Genomic DNA, 20,817 nt, shown 5'->3' on the forward strand with positions numbered 1-20,817 from the left:
TTCCCAGTCACACCGCCTCCCCCTAGCTCTCCACAGGGATGCGGTGAGCTCCGCCAGTCCTCCTGCCACAGAAAACTACACGCCGTTGGGATTTGAACTCGTGACGCTTGCTTGCCTCCGCTGTAAAATCTGGGATACGTTTGCAGTTTTGTCCGTGATGCTGTAACGTTAAATCTAATTAGCCATGAATTCCAAACACATCGGAGTTCGTGATGCAAGCTTGTGTCTATAAATATTCAATACAATAACCTCTTTCAGATTAACCATGCATAAAACAAAATATAGGAAACAGCTTTTGGTGCTTAAGGTAAAACAGATTTTATGACAAATCAGCCATATGTTAATGTCCACATTTTATTTATTATTTAGCAATATACATACACCCTGCCTATTTCCAGCACTGAATTCTAGGCTACCTAAGTTACGCGTTTGAATACGAGGGTTGCAGCTTCCCCAGGCGTTGAATAAATGAGTAGCCTAGAGTAATCACTTATCTTAGATAGTTATTTCCACATTTTAACTACTGACTATGTATAATAACTATATCAGTCATCATTAATAATTTTTAGGCTTAACTTTCGCGAAGGTGTAACATTAAGTTTACCGTGCACTTGCCACCAAGTGCCAAAGAACAGTATCCACTTGCTCAGGAAAACAGTTCATTTTTCATGCCACAAGAGGGTTCTATTGCACACGAGGGATAGACATTCATGTTGACTCAATACCTTCACATTATGGAAACGAGTCTTATATTCTATTTATCTATTCGCTCCATTCTCTCCTTCCTTAATCCTTCATTCTCCTTTACCACTACACGACAGGAACCCTCTGCAAAGTGCAAACCAGTAATTCTGCTGAGTAGGGCCAACGTTTTCTTATAACCATTTGTTGGTGTATAAATTTCTTTTTTCTTGTATAATAAATACAATGAAATGAGTATATCCATTTGCATGACCCCACACTTAGGTTGTTCTTCAAACTGCTCATCCTTTTAATAATTTACACCTTCAGGCAAAACGTTCATGGAGCTGGTTAATCAATTTCATTTTTTCAGTGGTGTAACAGTTCTCCAATTACTGTTGACATCCTCCAGAATTTGACTTTGCTGCAAAAAAGGCCATTGTTTGCAACAGTGTCTACAGTTTGGAACAGGGTATGGTCTGCACAATGAGATTCAGTACTTTTGTGATCAAATAATATAATTTTGAAGTAAATATAATTTTCTATATAAATATGACATCATTTGATTTAGACACTCAATGTAAAAATCATAAATCTGGCACCTTCATATTTACTGCTGCACTGCCCCACCTAGGAACTGCACCTGCAACCATCTAGTTAAAAGCCCAAGTCCCCAACTATGTCTCACAGCTGTACTGTTATAACATCTAACTTATTTTAGCCATCAGCAGATACCCATAACATGTTGAATCATGACAGGCACAAATAAGGAGTTAATCATTTTAAAGTTTTATTGATAAATTATTATTTTAAAAAGACACAAGGTATACTCCAACTCACCCAACAACATCAGTATGTATGTGTGTACAAAGAGTTTGGGTCTACACATTCAGAAGATTAGCTGTGCCCTTTTTCTCAGAGGAACACTGAACTTCTGCAATACTATCAAAGTTTCACAGAGTTCTGAGGAGAAAGGACTGACATACACTATAAACAGGGAGAACAAAGATGCCAAAACACTTAAACAGTAAGTGCTGGAAAATGCATAAAATGGTGTAAAATAAAATCATGCACACACAATTTTTCACCTTTTAATTAGCCAATATAAGACATGAATGTGCAGAGGATCTTTAAAATGTCAGTTTCTAAAAGGCTAATAAAGGCGTATGGCAAGTATACTGACAATGGCAGAAAAGTACTGAACAAATGTCAAGGTCAGTTTTGTTCAATTTCTTAAATAATTATTGGAATTATTTAAAATAAGGAAATTTCGACCATTTACCATTAACACATTTTCAGCTGCTAACAGCTGAATACTCTAGCAGCAGAACAAAATTACTGCATAACACTTGTGCAATGAGCAATTGTGTTTAAAAAGATTAACTCTTTTGGTATACTCTGTAACAACAGCACTTAAAACATGTAAATATCCATTTGTGGCAAATACTTGCCCTCAAGAGGGAAATCCAGCAGATATACCCACCCAGAAGAATACTATCAGATCACTGTACTTAATTACATATCTTATCTTGTTTAATTACAGAATTGCTGTATTGATTTCATTATTTAAATCAGGATCAAGACTGCTGTCTTGAAGACCAGCATAGGCAGACCCTAAGCAGAATCCAAATAAAATGAACAATACACGATTGCCTGTGCTTGACAGACATGCAGTCTATGCAAAGCTGTTTTCCGGATAGCTAACTTTAATGACTCCCCAGTAACAGGCCCGTACCAGACAGATCAGACCCAGGAGATATGCAAAAGCCCAAGACACGTAAGTGGCGTGGTAACGTCTTGCAAAGTCCTGGGTTCCCACCTTGCAGAGAGGAACATGTAGTAAGAAAAGTTAGGAAACATCAGAGGACATGTTCTCACCAGAACTAGCTTATAAGTAAAACAATGTAGCTTGACCAGAGCTATATCTTTATTGGAAGCTTTGCAGTTGGTACGAATGGTTCACAGACTGACGGATGCTTTTACTTCACACTGCTCATTTGCTTGGCAGATGGCCATAACCAGGATGACTCATCTCAGATACAATTTTACATAGTGTTCTTTTATAGGGCTGGATATTCATAGAAGCAGCACGGGTTAGGTACCATGCTCGAGGGTATAAAGGGTTTCTAACCTGGGACTCAGACTCACAACACAACACCTGTGCCACCGCAAATGATAATTTCAGTAGTATGAAATAGCTTAATGATATGGAAGGACCAGACTGAGCACAAAACCCACAATACTACAGTCATAGCAAAAACTCGGGTAGCATTAGGGTCAACTACAAGGCTACTAAAATCTTGAATCTTCAATGGCTGACCATCTTTCTGTCCATATTAGTTTTGTGGATTGTCTGAAAATATTGCTTTGTACTACTTTATTTTATGTCCTAACATCTGTATTGATAAAAAATGGTACAGGCACATCAATGGGAAATCTGTGGGGTAGAACTATTTGATTTAAAGTGTGTATATCCTAAGAATGTTAGAATCCTCAGTATTTTTTGGGAGCAGGATGAGGGACAGTCTTGTATACCCGGGGACTGTTGGTGAGTACTTACAGTTAAGCCAACACCAATGAAGATGCAGATCATGCCAACAGTGATGTAGGCACAACAGCGCCTTCGTGGGAGGGCACTGCCAACGGAAGATCTGGAATAAAGAACAGTAATCAGATCCAACTGAACACACAAGTACCTTTAAAAGTTGATTTGATTCTTAGTGGGGTAAGCTAAAAAGGTACTATCTTTACACGCACTTAGTGTGATCTGTCAATTCTACAATGTGAACTGGCTTCACAGAACTGAAAATATTCATTCCAACATCTCATTTATGACCATGTTTTATGTGTGGTTTCTTCTTTCCATATTAACTCTTCACAGCGGGAAGTAAAACTCCATCTGGAGTGGACAGATATGGTAATGAGCAGATAACTAGCTAGCAATCAGTGGCTGTCTCTCTCATCAGAACAAGCGGGCCAGCTTACTAGCATTCTTCTGAAATTCAGCTTACCTTTCCAACCATGAACACTCATTATAAACATTAAACACTCTATATAATTGTTTACTTAAATTATTTGCTTAGCATCATTTTCATGGATGATGTACATAACATAAATACAGTGAGCTCCATAATGTTTGGGACAAAGACATAATCAGGGGTCCAAGCAGTGAAGCTTGTTTTATTAGGATTCTTTTTACTGTTGTTTTATTCTTCTCAGCCTCATAATGGCTTCCTTGACTTTCATTGGCACAACTCTGGTCCTCATGTTGACAAACATCAATAACTCCAAAGGTAATCAAAGGCCTAAGATTAAGACTAGAACACACCTGTCTAATCAGAACCGCATGTGAAGCTATTTGTCCAAAATAAATTATGGCATAAAAGGCACCATAATTTCTACATTGTGAAATCAAATTATAAAAATATTAAAATAATAAAAGCCGAATCTGCACTTCAACCACATGTGAATAGTTTGACGTGTGGTTGAAGTGCAGCTCCCCCCAACTCAGCTCCCCCAAACTTCCCCCGGCCTTGTCCCCGGCTCATGCAATGGCAGCAACACCATAGCTGGCAACAGGTATACAGGAATCTGTTTTTTAAGGATAGATTCAGGGTGATGAGTTGATGAACTGAACTTGAACTGTGAGGTTAAGCCCTCTGATTGGTGCCTCTTGTCAGCTGAACAAGCCTATGTTCACACATCACTGGAGCAACTCTTAGTCGAATCACCTGATATCCCTTCACATGTCAGATCTCACATGTGACCAGAGTGGAGAAAAATCTTGTGGAGAACTATCACATTGGCAGGCTCAGACAAATTAATCTCTCCCCATTCCAGGCTCTGGGCGTTTTTCATACATACATAGTCAGTTTTTATTTTTTAGCTCCCTGCACATCTACAATAGGTCACTTCCATATTATATATGCATTTTACCATCCAGTGGTCCTGCTCCCTCAGTACCAACAACCTCAACTAAGATGAATTATTTTAGTAAAAATTGGAAAAAATAGTAAGTTTCTGCTACACTTAAAAAGCCACAAAGGGGTTGTTAAAGGGTTTCTTTTGTTTCAGACACATGCAAACAAAACGAACATGTACTATCAATTTATTTGCTTTGAATCCAAGCAGTCCATTTATTTTATCACCCCAATATCATGTCCATTTGGTTTGAGTAATCCACAGATTAAGTAGTCTTGCCAAACTATTCATTCATTGCATGACAGACGGGCAAAACACAGTCACACGTATCCACGCAGGCACGCAAGCATTGTCAAAAACTCAGTGCTTCTCACATTAAGCAACACCCTGTTTTTGCTTCACATGGTCTCACCTTAAGTGAACCTGTACCCCTATACACCACCCAATGTTCAAAAGCACTGTATAAGTGCACACAAATAACATATAGATGAGCAAATGACATAATGGTTCCAACAGATCCAATATTTTTAGTATATGGTACAAACAGTCATTTCAATGCTATTATAATTTTAGTATCTATAGAGTTTGGGAGCCAAAATGAAATGGAGATTAATGAAATGCACGTAATAAAGTGATGACACAGACAGGAGGAGTCAACAATTCACAACCAACCAGTTGATTCAAGTCATTGACAAAAGTGAAAACAAAACAAAAACCACTGATGTAGCGACCTATTGACATCTAACTTACTTTGTTAGAGATATACATTTCTCGCAGAATAAAACTAGGAAATTAATTTTAAAGTAATTAATACAGAGTTGAGCCCTCATTATACACTACAGCATATTCATCAAAATAATCAGTCATCAAGTAAAAAAAAAAACTATTCATTGCAAAATGGCAACCATTATTTTAACTGTACTTGTTGCTTGCACAAAACAATTTGAAGAAACTGTTTGGAGCTTGAGGAAATAAGCATAAGCCACACCTCCAAGGCACTGACACACAATGATTGCATTATTTTCTAGCCCCAGGATTATCCATCATAACTAACATCCTGACTTAATCATAATTAAGGCTTTTGTTTGCATGAAGCACACACTTAGTGCTGGAATGATGGAAATCCCTGGGGAATTAGAAAAATGTGATTAGTAATGTAACTTTGTCTTATTGCATGGCTGATTTTAACAAGAATTAGTTAATTCGTAATTTCTTATAATTTTCAGTCATGTCTGACTGAAATGGATTTTAATGAGTGATCAAATACACATGAACTTAAACACACACACACACACACACACACACAAATGAGAATTCCATACTTTAGGGTCTTACATTTTTTTGCAGTGTGGACACTTGGCCAATGTGTTAAATCTGAGCTCCATCCACTGTAAGGAAAAGCATAGATCAATTAGTGTTGAAAGAGAGAAAGAGTAGCACGGTTCAGGTTTCAGGTCACTGACACTGGCTTCAACACAAGTCTGCAGCCGATCTGACTACAAACTCTGTTTGCGAGACTACTCCAGGAGAATGAAGCCCAAGGGTTCTTTGCATTTTGCTGAATTGCAACTCTAAAAGTGGGAGACTTAATTTTTCTCATTTCATTCATGAGTTCAAATTTGAATTGAATTGGCCACACCCTACATGAATTGGAATGTTGAATTGGAATGACAGGAAGTGGAATATAATTTATTACCATTCAAAGAAATTCCACTCAGTCACACAAGAGAACTTCATTACATCTGACATACAAGTTACCACAAAAGTACCAATAATTACATCATTCATTTCAAGAAATGATTCCCATCTATTTCCTTGTGTAGAATAACAAGTAATATTGCTTTTCATTTTAACCTTAGTACCAACTAGATGAAAATGAATACCATGAATACCATACCAAAATGAATGCTGTTTTATCATGTTCTAGACCTCATACAGAGAATTTTGTTTTATATTTAAACCCACAGTCCCTTTCATTTCCAACGGAATGTTTTACAGACACTTGAGGCATTGCTTATTTATTTAATTGATATGACATATATCAATTCAATAAATACATGTGTATTTTTTCATCAGCACGAACATACTCTACGCAGTCATAATCCAACCATTAATTAAAATTTATAACAATATTTGGTTATTTCATGTGTTTCATGTGTATAAATCCTTACTGTAAAACACTACACCAACGCATATGAATGCATTGACGTTTGCTGAATTTTAATTCTGCTTCCTTTACTTCAAATTCAAAATACAATTTGGCATCCTGTTTGCTTCCATTCAAATTTTTTAAAAATGAATTGGAATTAAAGAGGCATTCACAATTCAATTCTGAACAACACATTCCCACATCTGAGTGGCCTAAAGGGTATGCCCACGTGGTGCGCTATTCAACAGGCAGGCCGGGGGCCATATACCAGGAATGTGTTCCCACAGTGTCCACAGACAACACGCATGCCCTCAGGCTGGATGGGCAGGGCTGGCTGGGCTGGCTGCTCCTCTGGGATCACCATCACAGGACTCAAGTTGATGACACGTCTGCTGCAGGAGCGGGAGAGAAGAAATGGCACAATGATGTTACAATGCCTGCTGATCATGTGATGGCTTCAGACGTCGTATCTTTAACCATTAAGAAACTGAGCACAGCCGCACACAGCAACTCTTCCTGTTTCTTACCAGGGTATTCAATACATAGTTAGAGCACATTGTCACATATCCATACGTTGGTGTGAAACCAGAAGAAGTGCCCCACATGCATGAATGGAGCTGCAGAGTTCTAGTTTAGCACATGGATGTATCACAGTCTGTCTTAACCTTGTTTAACAACCCATGGTCCTGGATAAAGAGTTTCAGTCACAATAAAAAAAATGGATCCAGGTTCTACTTTTGGAACTTTATATATAACAATGCAGGTACAGAACACTCAATGTGAGCACTGAGTCAGCCATTTTGGTTACTATTTATCTATATGGTCATATTTTCCTTCGCTTGCAAAAGCAAAAACTTAGACACTTGTCTGTAAGTACTGCAGTGCACACTATGACTGTACGTCTATGTGTATCCACATGGAGTCCATGTGTAAAACATATTTTCTGTGTATCCCTGAGAATGAAGGAGGACGTAATCACAGAATATCACACTTACCAGTTGGGCCTCGGACATCCTATCCTCCGGGATGTGTCTTTACAAATTAGCAAGCAATTACAAGGACATCTCACATACTTTTTTCCAGTGGGTGGGTTTTTGATGGGCTAGACAATAAGAAACAGGAAGTCATTAATATTCTACACACGTAAAAGGACTACCACATTACAGCCATCATTACAGCATTGATTCCAGGCTTATGCACCACAATGCACCACTTAACTGTGTGTCAATATTCAGCAGAGAGCCAGTGAATTAGGGTGTTGTGTCATGTTGACAGGATACAACTAGTGCCTCTTCATATCTATAGCATTCCTGAAGTATTTGTCTTGGCTGATGACCCAGACCAGACACAAGGACAGTGTAGTGGGACACAATAGAAATAACTCTAACAGAAATCGTGTTAAAAAACATAAATTCTAATCTGTATATAACTTTTTCATGAAAGAGAATATATGCAGCCATTTCAATGTTTAACCTGCCACAATCTCTCAAACTTCATTGTAAGGCATTGCCTATGTTGTCAATGAAATTCTTTGAGGTGAACTGTATTACAGTTGTACAAAAATTACAAACTGGTGTTGCTGAGCATGACAGTATTTCAATAAGGTACAATTTACTCCAATAAGTTAATAAAGCTACATTTCTTATGAATACTACCAGAATAAACAAAAGTAACAACATATTTAAATATGTGAATATTCCCTGTAATGCAGAGAAGCTTACCAATTTCAATTTCAGAAATGTATTTTAAAAGAAAAATGGAAAAACAACGCCCAGAACATTTTCTTTTACAAAAACTAATACTGCATTGCATCTAATTCAATTAACAAAGATAGTTCAAATAAAAGAAGTATGCTTGTTCATTTAAGCATCAGAACCTATTGGGCATAAATAAATTTGCCTATAGGCCCTGTTGTTGTTGAGCTATAGTATCTAGCAATGGGGGAAGGGTGGGGGGCAGAAGCTGGTTACAGATTATCAGATAAATGAAGATGGCTCCAAAGTGGCTTTGCTTCTTTCTTTCAGTAGATATGACATCAGCAAATCACATGATCAGCTATGTCAGATAAACAGAAATAGCACTCATGGAAATGGTTTGAACCTATTAAAATCATAGTCTGTATCTGGCATAACAGAGACAAACAGCCCTGCAGTAGCAGGAAAAATATTAACTGCACAGCAGAATCCGTTACCATCCAATTCAAAAATAAAAAACAACAACAAGAGCAAAGTCTTGACGTCTTATTGATGGTATAACCTAAGAATGACAACTGCACAATCAACTATCCATGCGGTGATGAACTGATTCTGCCATTTTGAAGAGTAGGGAGTTCTATGAGTAAAGAAAAAATATGTTATCCCAATGTTTCTTGATGAACAAGGGCAATTGCTATCTCATAGTAAATTTACAACAGTTGTTACCACTTCTTCATTACAGAGTGCGTTTGTACGGACCATTCCGGAGCACAAGGACAGCACTGCGTGAGGTGTGGGGGCCTGCTACGATTGTTCAATTATGTCGCTTAGCTTGGATCTCATTGTACACTGCTGTGTGCATGCGTGGATTCTGACAGCACAGCACTTACTTTAATCCATCACTCCAGCTAGACCAAGCATTTATTTATGCCTTGTTTATCCAGGGGGGTTGGAGGGGTGGGGTAACCACAAATGACAAATCCTGTGAACTATGCTGGACAGAACAGTGACTGGGTCAGTAAAACTGGATCATTGTTTGAATGGTTTTTAATCAAGAAGAAAGATTTGCATTGTTTACACAAAAAGGAACATAGTTTAATACAGTTATCAGAGACCGAAGATTTGGACACTTGCTCTTGGGAGACAAAAAATAATTTGGGCAGTGAGAGTGGCAGAGCTCCACTTTGTTTAATAAGGTGACTCGTGAACTTTCCATATAGCCTACAGCTACATGGGTGATATACAGGTAATCCAGGGCAAAAGAGTAGCTTATGGCTCAAAAAACTGCTTGTAACAAGGTTCAAATTGATGGGGTTACTACATTCGCACCCTTGACTGAGGGACCTAGCCTCAACATAAATAACTAAATTTTCCATGAATAACATGTAAAAATTCTAACTATATCACCTCCCAATATAAGCATGTGCTAAACAACAAAAAATTATCATTTATAAAGAACAAAGTGATTGTCATCATTTTATTCATCATCAACAGTAATCTGAGAGAGAACAAAAGCAGAGATTCACACTGAAATCCAGGGAGTTTTTTTGTAGTGATGCCATAATGGGTGGGGCTGCTGCATGAACCATATGAAGAGACATTGTATATAAAATCACTATGATTGGTAGAGATCTATCTGTAAGTGTCTAAACCCAACCATTTTGGGGTTCATGAAGTCTAACTCTCTTAGTGGATTTGCACCTTGGCCTCAATCAGACAGAGGTTAACAAGAAACGGGGGGTGGCAGATAGTGATAACAACCGCTAAAAATAAACAAAGTAGCCAGGCCAATCCCCAGCCGAATCTTACCGTGGCTTCATTGCAGATGGTGCACTTGACCACGTGCTGGTGGAGCTTTCCATCCAGGTTAATGAGAGACTGACACACCCGGCAATTAATCACAGGCACGCCCCCTGCATCTGGACTGGCGATTGCTGTGTACGGGGGAGGGAGCTCAGCTGTGAAAGGATTTAACCAGGGTAGGGGTAGGGAGAAGGGAGAAAGGGGCTCACAATGTTATAGCCTATCTGTAGTAACAGTATAAGTTAGTGCTGAGGTAAATGGACTGTGGACCAAGGACTGCAGATTAGAGGCCCAAGTGGGACACTGCTGTTTTTCCCTTAAACCAGGTACCAGATCGCCATTGCCAAGTCCAGATTCTTCCACTTTGTCATCATTATTAATGCAAACTACTCTTCCTACATACCAAGTTCACTGTGGCTCAAGTCAATACTCCACTAGAGTCTTTGAAACATTTCTTAAATTACGCATAGTGATCCATGTAGCATTTCTTTGACTACCCAAATGAAGCAAATCCCTGACAATTAAAGGCAGAGGGCCAATTTATTATTAGAGCCCCACTGACTCTCCCCCCTGTGTTGCTGGGTAGGTTTTTAGTTTCAGGGCTCTACTGCTCTGCTTTACCATAGCAGAGAGGCCCAATCCTGTTGTGTCTCAGAAACATCAAGGGCCTCAAGTCTGTAAAGAAGCAGACCCAAAGAAAGAATCCAATAAAATAGTCCAATTCTGGAATAAAAAGCAAAATAGGGCTACATGCCAACAAGTATCACCTCTCTCATAATCATTAAAAAATGAACTCAGTGGAAATATCAATGAATTTAAGGAGACAGAAAGAGAAAGAGGGAACAGTTGATCTTGTTAACCCAGTTACTTTACTGTCGTCAAACTCCATGTCATCAACATAAAATGAGGCTCAAAAGAATGGAAAAGCAGGTGGTCAGGTGCTGTTATTCTGTTATCATAACCCTTGAAATGTGCTATAAAATCGCTGGGGTGAAACCAATTTGTTTACAACAATAGCTGTGTCATACGAAATTCTTCACGATGGAAACCAGTATTGACATTCAAAGCAGGATGCAGTTTTTATTTGTAATCTAACAAGGTACCACAAATCTATATGTACAGCACCATATTATAATTACATATTTAGTGATGACAACTATGTTAAAAATAAAAAAAATCATTAAAAAAAATAAAGAAGTTGGACATGCACATTTTTGCCATCAATTGAAAAAAAAGCAACGTTAGCAAGTACTTGTCATTCCATACGATTACAAAACAAACGCCCATGTCTAAACGGGCGAGGTCGCGAATAATGTGGTACAGTGCGGTGTCGTTAAGATAAAATTTGTACAGCAAACATCGGTCTTCCCCTAATGTTAGCAAAGTTATATAGCGAGAACAGCCTCGGCAAGTACAATGCTGTCATACTAACGCCGTTAGCTAGCAATCTCGCTAGGTTTTGGCTAGTAAGCAAGTATAACCCTAGCTGGCTTATTTCTAGCATTACTGTCAGTAGCAATACCGTTTCCCGACTTCCACGGACGTGAGTGTTTATCCAGCAGTACACTTTTTGTGTAGCATATTTGGCAGCAGAACTGCAATGCACTGCCAATTTATAACAAGAGTAATATTTGCGTACAACTCAATCTCCGCAGGCCTTTTGCTGACTTGTAAGTGAGGCCATATCTCACTGTGCACCCCGAGAACGGGCCAGTGGATACTGCAGATACCAATCGGAGCCAGTACTAGCTCGCTAAGCTAACTTAGCTAACGTTACGTTTATGCATGCATTGCAACGCACTGCCTTCTATTTTACCTCTGGGACTGGTGTCTCCTAGGTATGGAGGAGCTGTAGGTGTGACATTCCCGGATTTTGGTTCTGACAGCAGCGGAGATCGCTCATCCAAGCCATCAGAAGCCATGTCCGCAGCGAAAGCGGTGGCACTACAGAACAACACAGAAATGAGCGTCCTCCAATCTTTTACAGCACTCCCGAAGCTTCGGCTAGGATAGCAGCTAAGGGGCGGGGTTAAAGACACGCACAGCAGTGGGAAATGTATGAAATGTAATACAGTGGAGTATCTTGCTGCGGAGACGCAGCATAGATCGTTAAAGCACGTACAATACATTGTTGGACAAGACTGCCTGTAAATGTCTGCCTTTTAAAATAAATGCAAGTGCATATGTTCCCATCGCAAATTAAAAGCTTTTCTTTCCATTACAGTTCACGTTATATTTGTTCATATTGCAAAAAAATATCTGATTATCTCAATGCTCCAACAACCTACGGTCTTCGCATCGTTGTCATTCTAGGAAATGACCATGGTGTGGTCAACCGAATTGTTAATGAGAAGTTTTTATACACCGTATTTGCAAAACTCCGTTCAATTCGTATTTAAGCGGCACACCCATACTTACCAGTAGAGGGCAATATGTCTCTTTCCAGCTCCAACAAATTATACACCAATGAACGGTAAAGTTCAGTGATACACACATTACATTGTTTTGTTTTATTCTCTAAGAAAAATGGTATGGCGAATTGATGTTTCAGTGGTTTGAAGAGTGGTACTAAGCAGGTGAAGTTCTGTCTACAAATACCTCTGCTGGTATATTGCGAACATGGGTCTCAGGATGGAGAGGAGAGAACAATTACACTTTCATGCCTGACAGAACAACATTTCAGCATTAAAGATTCAAATATCCCACAGAAGCATTAACTGGATTCATAAATATTAACGTCTTGTAGAGACTTGTGTGTATGTGTTTTGAGTCAAATACCAACTCACTTTGCTGGAATTCATTTACATTTTTTTGTTCACTTTTTCCCAAGAAACTATTTTAAGAAATGCAAATTGTCCTAATCAGTTTTAATCAAGCTCCACAATTCTTCTGATCAAGTGAGTCTGTTTGATTAATAAGCTGTGTTAGGACCACGGCTGTGCCAAAGTATAAGTTCAATTCATAACAATGAAATTCGGATTCTGCAGAAAAGCAAGATGTTTCTTGAAGTGGAAGCTGGATAATGAATTTACTTCTTTAATAGTTATTAATTTTACTAATGACTTGTCAGACTGAGACAAGTGGAATGGACAAGTAAAGCCATGTATTTAAATAGCACTCAGAGAAGGGAAAACTCCAAAATGAAAATTTAGTAACAGGCATAAATAGAAAGGAGTCACAACCATGAAACTCCGTGATGTCACAGTCATAGTAAATTCATAGGAACTAGAATTAAGGAAGACATTAATACAGATGCATGTTCTTATTTCCTTGCATGTACCACTGTTGTGAGAGACCAGAAGTCAGAATTTCAGTCAACATTAATCCTTTCCTGGCTGATATGTGTTCCCAGGCCTGCAAATGACAAATGATCCTCATCAGTTGCTTTCCACTAAAATTCTGCAGCATCCAGCATGATGGAAACTAGCATCATGCATCAATCTGACTGGCAAAATATGCTGTGCTTCAGCTCTATGACGACAGTGATGTCATTGTGGTGGTACACTGTTAGCATATTTACCAGTGCAGTGTTGGATCTGATACTTGACCTTGAGCACCACTACATTTGAAACCCATGTTGCCCCTTGGCAACTCACATTTGTCCTTCATTTTGGATATTGTAAAACTGATATAAATAAAAGCTGAAATAAAACATACAAGAAAATACCAACCACCCTTGTCTGGACAGAGATATTACAATATTTATTACACAGTAAAGAGTACAACAATACCCAAATCTTACCTTAAGATTTACAGATTTATATATCATACATTACAGCTTAATTAATAAAAAAATGAATAAATAGGAAAGCAATCCTGACATTGTGGGTGTAAAAGAGTCCGTTGACAATGCATGATGCTGGAGCCCCAGTGTTCATCGACCTTTAACGTGTGGCAAGTATATGAGTAATCATGTACAGTATTGCACTAATTTCATTCTTTTTTTCTTCAAAAACTTAACCTCAAAGAATCCTTCAGTCTGCATTTAACTCCACTCATGAACTATTAATTTCTTCAAATGGAAAACAGTTTTTCCCTTAATAAGTTGTTAAAACAAGCATGCATCAGTCAACCACCCTGTTTTATATAGTCCTCCCTGACATGCATTGAAACATTATCAACAGGTGGCACTGCCACAACAATAAAAATAGTGAAATATTTGATGTCATATTTTTCACCGGCAGGTTTTCCTTTTACTAAATGAAGTCAATATTTTATTTAATATATATTTAAGCATTAAGAAAACAAATGGTACATTTTAATTGAGTGTGAGTGACAAGCATAACGTAACAGAACAAGAGTTCCTGTACTGCTGTGTATCGAGCGTATGAGGTCTATATTGTAACCCAGTACTGATATGGTTCTGCAGCTGTATGAGCTGTACATTTTGGTTTGTCCTGTTTCTTACACACATTTGGTTTGCCTAGACCAGTGTCAGTTCAGCTACTAGTGCTGTAAGCACACTATCAGAGGTAGAATGAGACATTTTTCACACTGAAGAGGTTGTGGCAAAATAAAAGCAGGGGAGAAGAGACCTTTTGTGAGTTTTCAACCCACAGTGTTCTGTAATTAACTGATGTGACGCTTCATATTATCCAGAAACACACAATTTGTTACATCATGGCAGTTTTGTAACATCAGGTGGAATCACAGCTTTTGAAACATAAACAGCTGTTAGACACTCTTTTGGAACAAGTTTCTATTTAGACTGTACTGGAAGTGAGATGATACAGACAATCTCAGACAGTACAAATACGTTATCAGAGAGATCAAAAGTCAATAGTGAGCCTTTTAGCACCTTCATACCTGCCTGTGAATCAGAGAAGCTCTCTGTGTAGCTCAGAGTAAGTGCTATCTCTTTCAAGCTGAGTGTAACAGGGACAGGTCTGCCGCAGGTTTAAAACCTACCCAAACAACACAACAGGAGATAACATTAGCTTGTTGAAGAAAAGACACAGCTCAAGTAACTCTTCTCTTAATCACACTCTAAATTGATGTCCCCTTCTGTAGCAGATGTTTGCATGAAAGTGTTTTATTCTTTCATCTATCTTTTTATTTCTGTATGTATAAGTATGGTAACGTCAAACAAAGTTAGGCAATGATGATTCAGACATGGAATAATAAGGGATATGATCTCCCATAATTCACCTATGCTATATTTCCATTCCCAAGGGTCACAATTTTCTGGCAAGCCAAGTGTCTCAGAACAGTGAAAAGACAGCAGACTTAATTCAATGAGCATGGCGTACATTTGATGTTGACTCTACAAGTAGAGAATTGTTCTCTTCCATTTACGGCGCTCATAAGACCAGTGGTACTGCAAGGCATCTTTACCTGCGCTAAGGCATCACCACACAACGTGTGTCCTGTGGAGTCTGTCATGCTGCGGTCTATGCCCTAATAAAACAGCTCTACTCTGTCACTTATCTTAAGCGTGCTGTTTGAGTGACAGAAAAAAATGTGCCAGTGGAATCAATAATAAATGAGCACCATTCAAAACACGAAAGGTGCCATCGACTAACTTTTTAATGTCATAATTCCTTTTGAGCAAACTCTGCTCCACAATCATGTTTTCAACAACATCCAATTCATCTGTAAATAAATATAAAATCCAGGTACACCTTACAAACGTAAACAAAAATTGGTCATGATTGGGCCACCAGTTTGTCTCTACCATGTGACCTGAATGGATTTAAACTTGTGTTTCAATGTTTATCTTCCAGGGGTCTCCATAGACACGCCAACTGCACAGTCAAGTGACTAAATCATACAATTGAGTTTCTAATTGAGACGTTTATAAAAATAATTAGTTGATCTATTATGGAGCATGGCTCAAAAGACATTGTGGAGAATGTCTGTTGACCCAGTGGTCCTCACTCCTGGTCCTAGAAAGTCACAGGGTCTGCTGGCTTTTGTCCTTACTCAGCACTTGAGTAGCACATAAACTGACCATATAAAGTAGTTAATTACACAGTAAATTCAAGTTACCTGGTTTCATGGGTCTGAATCAGTCACTGATCTGAACAAAAATCAAAAGCCAACAGGCTCTGTGGCTCTCCAGGACCAGGAATGAGTATTGCTTCAGTAAAAATAAAAATGCATCCATATAAAGCAGGGGTGACCAGTCTTATGTGAGGGCTTATCTTATCTTAAGGACCGATGTGCCTGCATGTTTTTGTTTTAGTCCAGCACTCAGACACCTGATTCGACTTAAGTTCTTCTTTGAAGACCACAATTAGTTAATTACTTGAATCATAAATTTATTTATTTGACTTTATTTTAACTTTAGTTAAATGTTATATAACTACTCACATTTTTAACTTGGTCATTTCCCACTGCTTATTATAAAATCTAACATGTCCCTGTACAACATTTAAAAATACTATCGCATGTCCGCAGTAGTAAGCAAAAAAACAGAATCTAAAACGTCGCTTTTATACATCGTTGTTAATCACTGTCTGTGCTTAATTAGTGGCAATTTCTTTATCAACTGACATTACTGAGATGGTGTAAATGGGATCATTTTCTGAGGAGTGGTTTGACAAAGAGGCTATAGTGACATCTAGCTGGTGGAAAACTAAAGGACCATGCAAGAAAACAAGGAAAGACAAATTGGTGGCACCAGTTACAATGGTAACATGAAATATTAGTTTAAGTCCCGTAGACCCAGCAGATTTATCTTAACATGATATTATTGCACATACACAAATGCACATCTCCACACCCTTCAATAGTTTCCTTCCAGACTAACATTAAGTTAAATGTTTTGGTTCTAGACTGATGGGTTCACAAGTTTTGAAAAGCATTGCTGAAACAGGTTTTGCCTAATGACCAAAGATAAAATTAAAAATTGTAGATGACTAGGTCTGTATTTGAATGCATCTCATTCAACTCAATCAAAGTAACATTTGGTCCTTCATGTCTGTCTTTGGCTGACTTCTGTGTTTTACTCTGTAATACTGTCTAAACTAGCACCCAGCCATTTTTAAAGCTGTCAATCACCACCACTGCATTTGGAACATTAGTTTCTCCTCTCAACTCTTTCTCTCCAAAATCCATAATACGTAACAGCCTTCATAGGAATGCACAATTTTGGACAAATGTATGAGGAGTTGTGTTACCGTATGTCAATAATATTAACTATTGATATTTATGACTTCTGTCTTTTCAGAGACAATCACAGTGAAAATCACTGATATGCAACAGCTCTCAATAAAATCAGTGAAACCTTGTTTGTATCAAGGAAACGGGTTTGTCTAAAGAACCATAACTTCGGAGTCTTGGAGACAGTGCAAGATACATTTCTGTACACTCCTTTTGGAAATCATTAATGTTGGCATTCCATAAAGCATGCTAATTCTCAGGAAAAGTGAGCCCTCTGGGTGACGTAGCAGCTGTGAGAAAAAGCTTGTCTCATCAGGATAACCAAAAGATTTATTTCCCTCTTCAATTCAAAGAGCTAGAGAAATTGTATATACAAATATTAAAAGCAGCATAAACACGGTACAAAATTTCCCTCTGCACCATCTACAGCAGGAAACAGAGAAACTAACTTGTTGACATGGATACACTACTCTGCATCACAACTGTCAAAGACAATAAATCACAATCAAAAAAACTACACAGGACAGTTTTTACACAAAAAAGACTTCTTAGAAACAAGAATAGGGAATGAAAATGGTAAAAAAAAAAAATTATTTAAGGAGAGACATTAAGGGGCCAGATATCAAATATTATTTTTGAGGAATAAAAATAATACATGTTTTTTATTTCTTATTTCCCCCCATTTTTTCCAGAAGATATTCATCTGACCTATCATAATATCAGAGTTTGAACTAGATCTGCAGCTGATGGCTGGCTTATCTACTTTGTTACTACAAAAGCCTAATTTATTTATGATATTTTTTGTTAATCATACTCTTGTTGCTGTATAGCCATCTTCAGAGCCTGTCCTGCTCATTCCTTTTCTCTTCAAAAAGAATTGAATACATTTCTTGAATAAGTAAAAGTATGAAGATCTGTGCTGCTTGACAGTCAGCTGTGAATTAGGTAAGAGTGGTTTCAGTTCCATTAGTAATCCCTGGAATCTTCTTCCAAGTGAAACATCAAACCACTTTACATAATTCATGCTCTTGAGGCCTTTTCCTACTCTCTCCACTTTTTTTTCCAAAACAGTAATCCATATTCTGTCAACATTTTAGCTATTAACAACATACATCTCTTGGTTAGTGGTATTGTAAAGTGTCTTTCAATGAGGTCAGCTAGTTTGTAATCCCAGCTACTGATTTAAAAAAAGAACAGGGTGAAAGTCAAATTTGCTTATCTGCAACTCTTTGCTGTATTTACACATATTCACCTTTTCCCATGAACATAAATATAAAATAACAACAACAGTAACAATATAAGACTAATATCAATAACAGCAAGAATGACAACAGCAATAACAGAAGGTAAATAATATCCTTGTGTATTGTTTTTCACCGTAAGTCAATATGACTCATCAGGAATGTGAGACCATTTAGAGGGAGGGGTTATCCACGTGGTGTGATGTCTGTGGTGGAGGGCGTGACCAGTGTGACAGGGCAGGGCGATATGGAGCGGGGCATGGTAGAGGGCGGGCTTTCCGGGCTAGCCGTGCCACTGCGGGGCGTGGCTGTGGAGCTGATGGAGGCGGGCACATTGCTCTGCGGTTGGCCCTGGTTCTGGCCCTGCAGAGTTTGGCCGCACATGTGGTGGTGCTTCTCCCAGTCCTTGTGCTGGCAGAAGGCGCCGCAGTAGCGCGCTGCGTTGCAGCCGCTGCAGGTCTCACTCGCTTTGCGCCCGCAGTTCCAGCAGCTCTACTCAGGAGGCAGGTGGGAGGAGAAGAGCATGTACTTACACAATGCATCAAGCTAATACACATGTTATGTCCTGTGAATGAACTATAAACATAGTTGGGATAGCTGTACATTTGATGGTCCTGCCCATGAAGACACCATTTGGTGTGCTCTACGCTCTTCAGAAGCCTATCTTACATAAGCCACAGAATCATCATGAAACATACTCTTTGCAGTTAGAATTGATGCCAATGAATGTGGAACGGAACAGGATCCATTGTCCTTCATCAATAGTGTTCATGCATGTGTTGGTGGGGGGCATGTCCAGGGACAGGTCTTACCTCACTGGAGTCTTCCTGCTGATTAATGAGGGACAGGGCTTCCTCGGCTGCCTGCCGTTTGGCATCAGCCACCGTGCGCTCCATTTTGGCTCTCTCCAGGCTGATCATCTCATGGGCCTTGCGCTCTGCCTCTGACACGGCCTTCTGCAGCTCTGACATGGCCTGCCTCTTCACCTCATTCACAGCCTCCTCTGAAAGATGACAATTTCCCATTTTTTAAAAATGTTTTCTTCAAAATTCTAAGCCATTCTATAATTGAATTACCAGTAGTGATTGTTAAACCATATAGTTAAAATTGAACAAATAGAACAAATAGCTAAGAACCTTGCGGTCACATATTTGTGATCTTACACCTTAAAGGGTTCTTAAATAGAATTGATGTACACCATCCTGAATAAGGGCATCTTTAAATTAATTCAACCCTTCTTCTGAAAGAAAAAAAATTGAAAAAAAGAAAACTATGGTTTCCCCTTAACCTCATGGAATTAGGCCACATATGAAGGCAGCTTATAATGTATGACAATATGGCAGAGAAGACACACATGGTTCTCACCAGCTTTTTTCCAGATGTCTTCTGGAACATATCCCACCCCTGTTCTGTGGAATAACTCCCTGTGAATTTCTTTAAAATCAAACAAACAAACAAACAAAACAAAACAGAAGAGAAGCATATTAGAGTAATAAATGACTCACTGATTTGAATATAGTGTTTAGCGAGGGATAAGCAATTTCCTGTAATTACTGACAGATCATTCTCCAAGTGAGCCTATTCTAGAGTGACGTATTGTATGTAGTACCTGGTGTGGTGGCATCATGACTGATTGGACTCTGCTGCCTGGAGAGGGCGCTGTTGCTGCCTGTCCCCTTCTTCTGGTCCTCAGCATCGCTGTAGCGGCGGATCCAGAAGTTCAGCTCCTCTCGGTCCACCTCCTGGCATCGCCGGAGAACGGTGAGTGAGCGCCGTGTCTTCTCCACCATGTCCATGATGCAGTTCAGCAGCTGCGAGGGGCAACATCCAGCATCACTCCAAACATTTGTGCCGAGAGTATCACTCATCTAACACAAATGGAATGTAAACATAGCACTTAAATGGTCAAAAACCAATGCTTTTAAAGTTTATCTTTTCTTTTTGTTATTCACCAATCCTTCACAGTGATGGGCAAATCAAATGTGCAAAATACATTGAGGAGAGCTTTCACTATCTGGTAAATGACACTGACAAAACACATAAACAAACATAGCAACACACACTCATAAGATAAAGAAGCTGCATCGAATATCTGGTCATTTTGGGGACAGCTAAATACATAAAACCCATTATGATTATTATAGCACTGTATATACAGAACCAAATTTCAACATATTTTAATTGGTCGAAAAATGTAACAATATCACAGCAAAAGCATATTTAC

General features: G+C 38.6%; 2 protein-coding genes across 3 annotated transcripts in view; both read right to left on the reverse strand.

Annotated features, from left to right (window-relative positions):
• Positions 1-2,217: 2,217 nt before the first annotated feature.
• LOC118211335 (type 2 phosphatidylinositol 4,5-bisphosphate 4-phosphatase-like) lies at positions 2,218-12,284 on the reverse strand. Its single transcript, XM_035388488.1, has 7 exons — positions 12,065-12,284; positions 10,255-10,403; positions 7,747-7,853; positions 7,020-7,143; positions 5,938-5,990; positions 3,242-3,332; positions 2,218-2,500 (listed from the first exon to the last, which is right to left on the reverse strand). Exons 1-7 carry the CDS (start codon positions 12,168-12,170, stop codon positions 2,357-2,359), a joined length of 774 nt encoding a protein of 257 aa, XP_035244379.1. The 5' UTR covers positions 12,171-12,284; the 3' UTR covers positions 2,218-2,356.
• Positions 12,285-18,747: 6,463 nt separating this feature from the next.
• Positions 18,748-20,817, reverse strand: part of LOC118220765 (protein CBFA2T1-like) — a 28,308-nt gene continuing 26,238 nt past the window's right edge. For both annotated transcript variants that reach the window (XM_035405088.1, XM_035404993.1), the window contains exons 8-11: positions 20,203-20,404; positions 19,959-20,027; positions 19,406-19,596; positions 18,748-19,085 (exon numbers count right to left, since the gene is read on the reverse strand). In XM_035405088.1, the coding sequence (XP_035260979.1) occupies positions 18,780-19,085; positions 19,406-19,596; positions 19,959-20,027; positions 20,203-20,404 (768 nt within the window). In that variant the 3' untranslated portion in view covers positions 18,748-18,779. The remainder of the gene's footprint in view (positions 19,086-19,405; positions 19,597-19,958; positions 20,028-20,202; positions 20,405-20,817) is intronic.

The sequence above is a fragment of the Anguilla anguilla genome, chromosome 1, assembly GCF_013347855.1.
Source record: "Anguilla anguilla isolate fAngAng1 chromosome 1, fAngAng1.pri, whole genome shotgun sequence".
Lineage (NCBI taxonomy): Eukaryota > Metazoa > Chordata > Actinopteri > Anguilliformes > Anguillidae > Anguilla > Anguilla anguilla.

Coding starts and splice junctions, on each gene's coding strand:
- LOC118211335 (XM_035388488.1), bottom strand. CDS start 12,170: ATGGCTTCTGATGGCTTGGATGAGCGATCTCCGCTGCTGTCAGAACCA. Junction 7,854..10,254: donor CCATCTGCAATGAAGCCACG/GTAAGATTCGGC, acceptor CTTATTGTCTAG/CCCATCAAAAACCCACCCAC. Junction 7,144..7,746: donor GGATGTCCGAGGCCCAACTG/GTAAGTGTGATA, acceptor CCGCTCCTGCAG/CAGACGTGTCATCAACTTGA.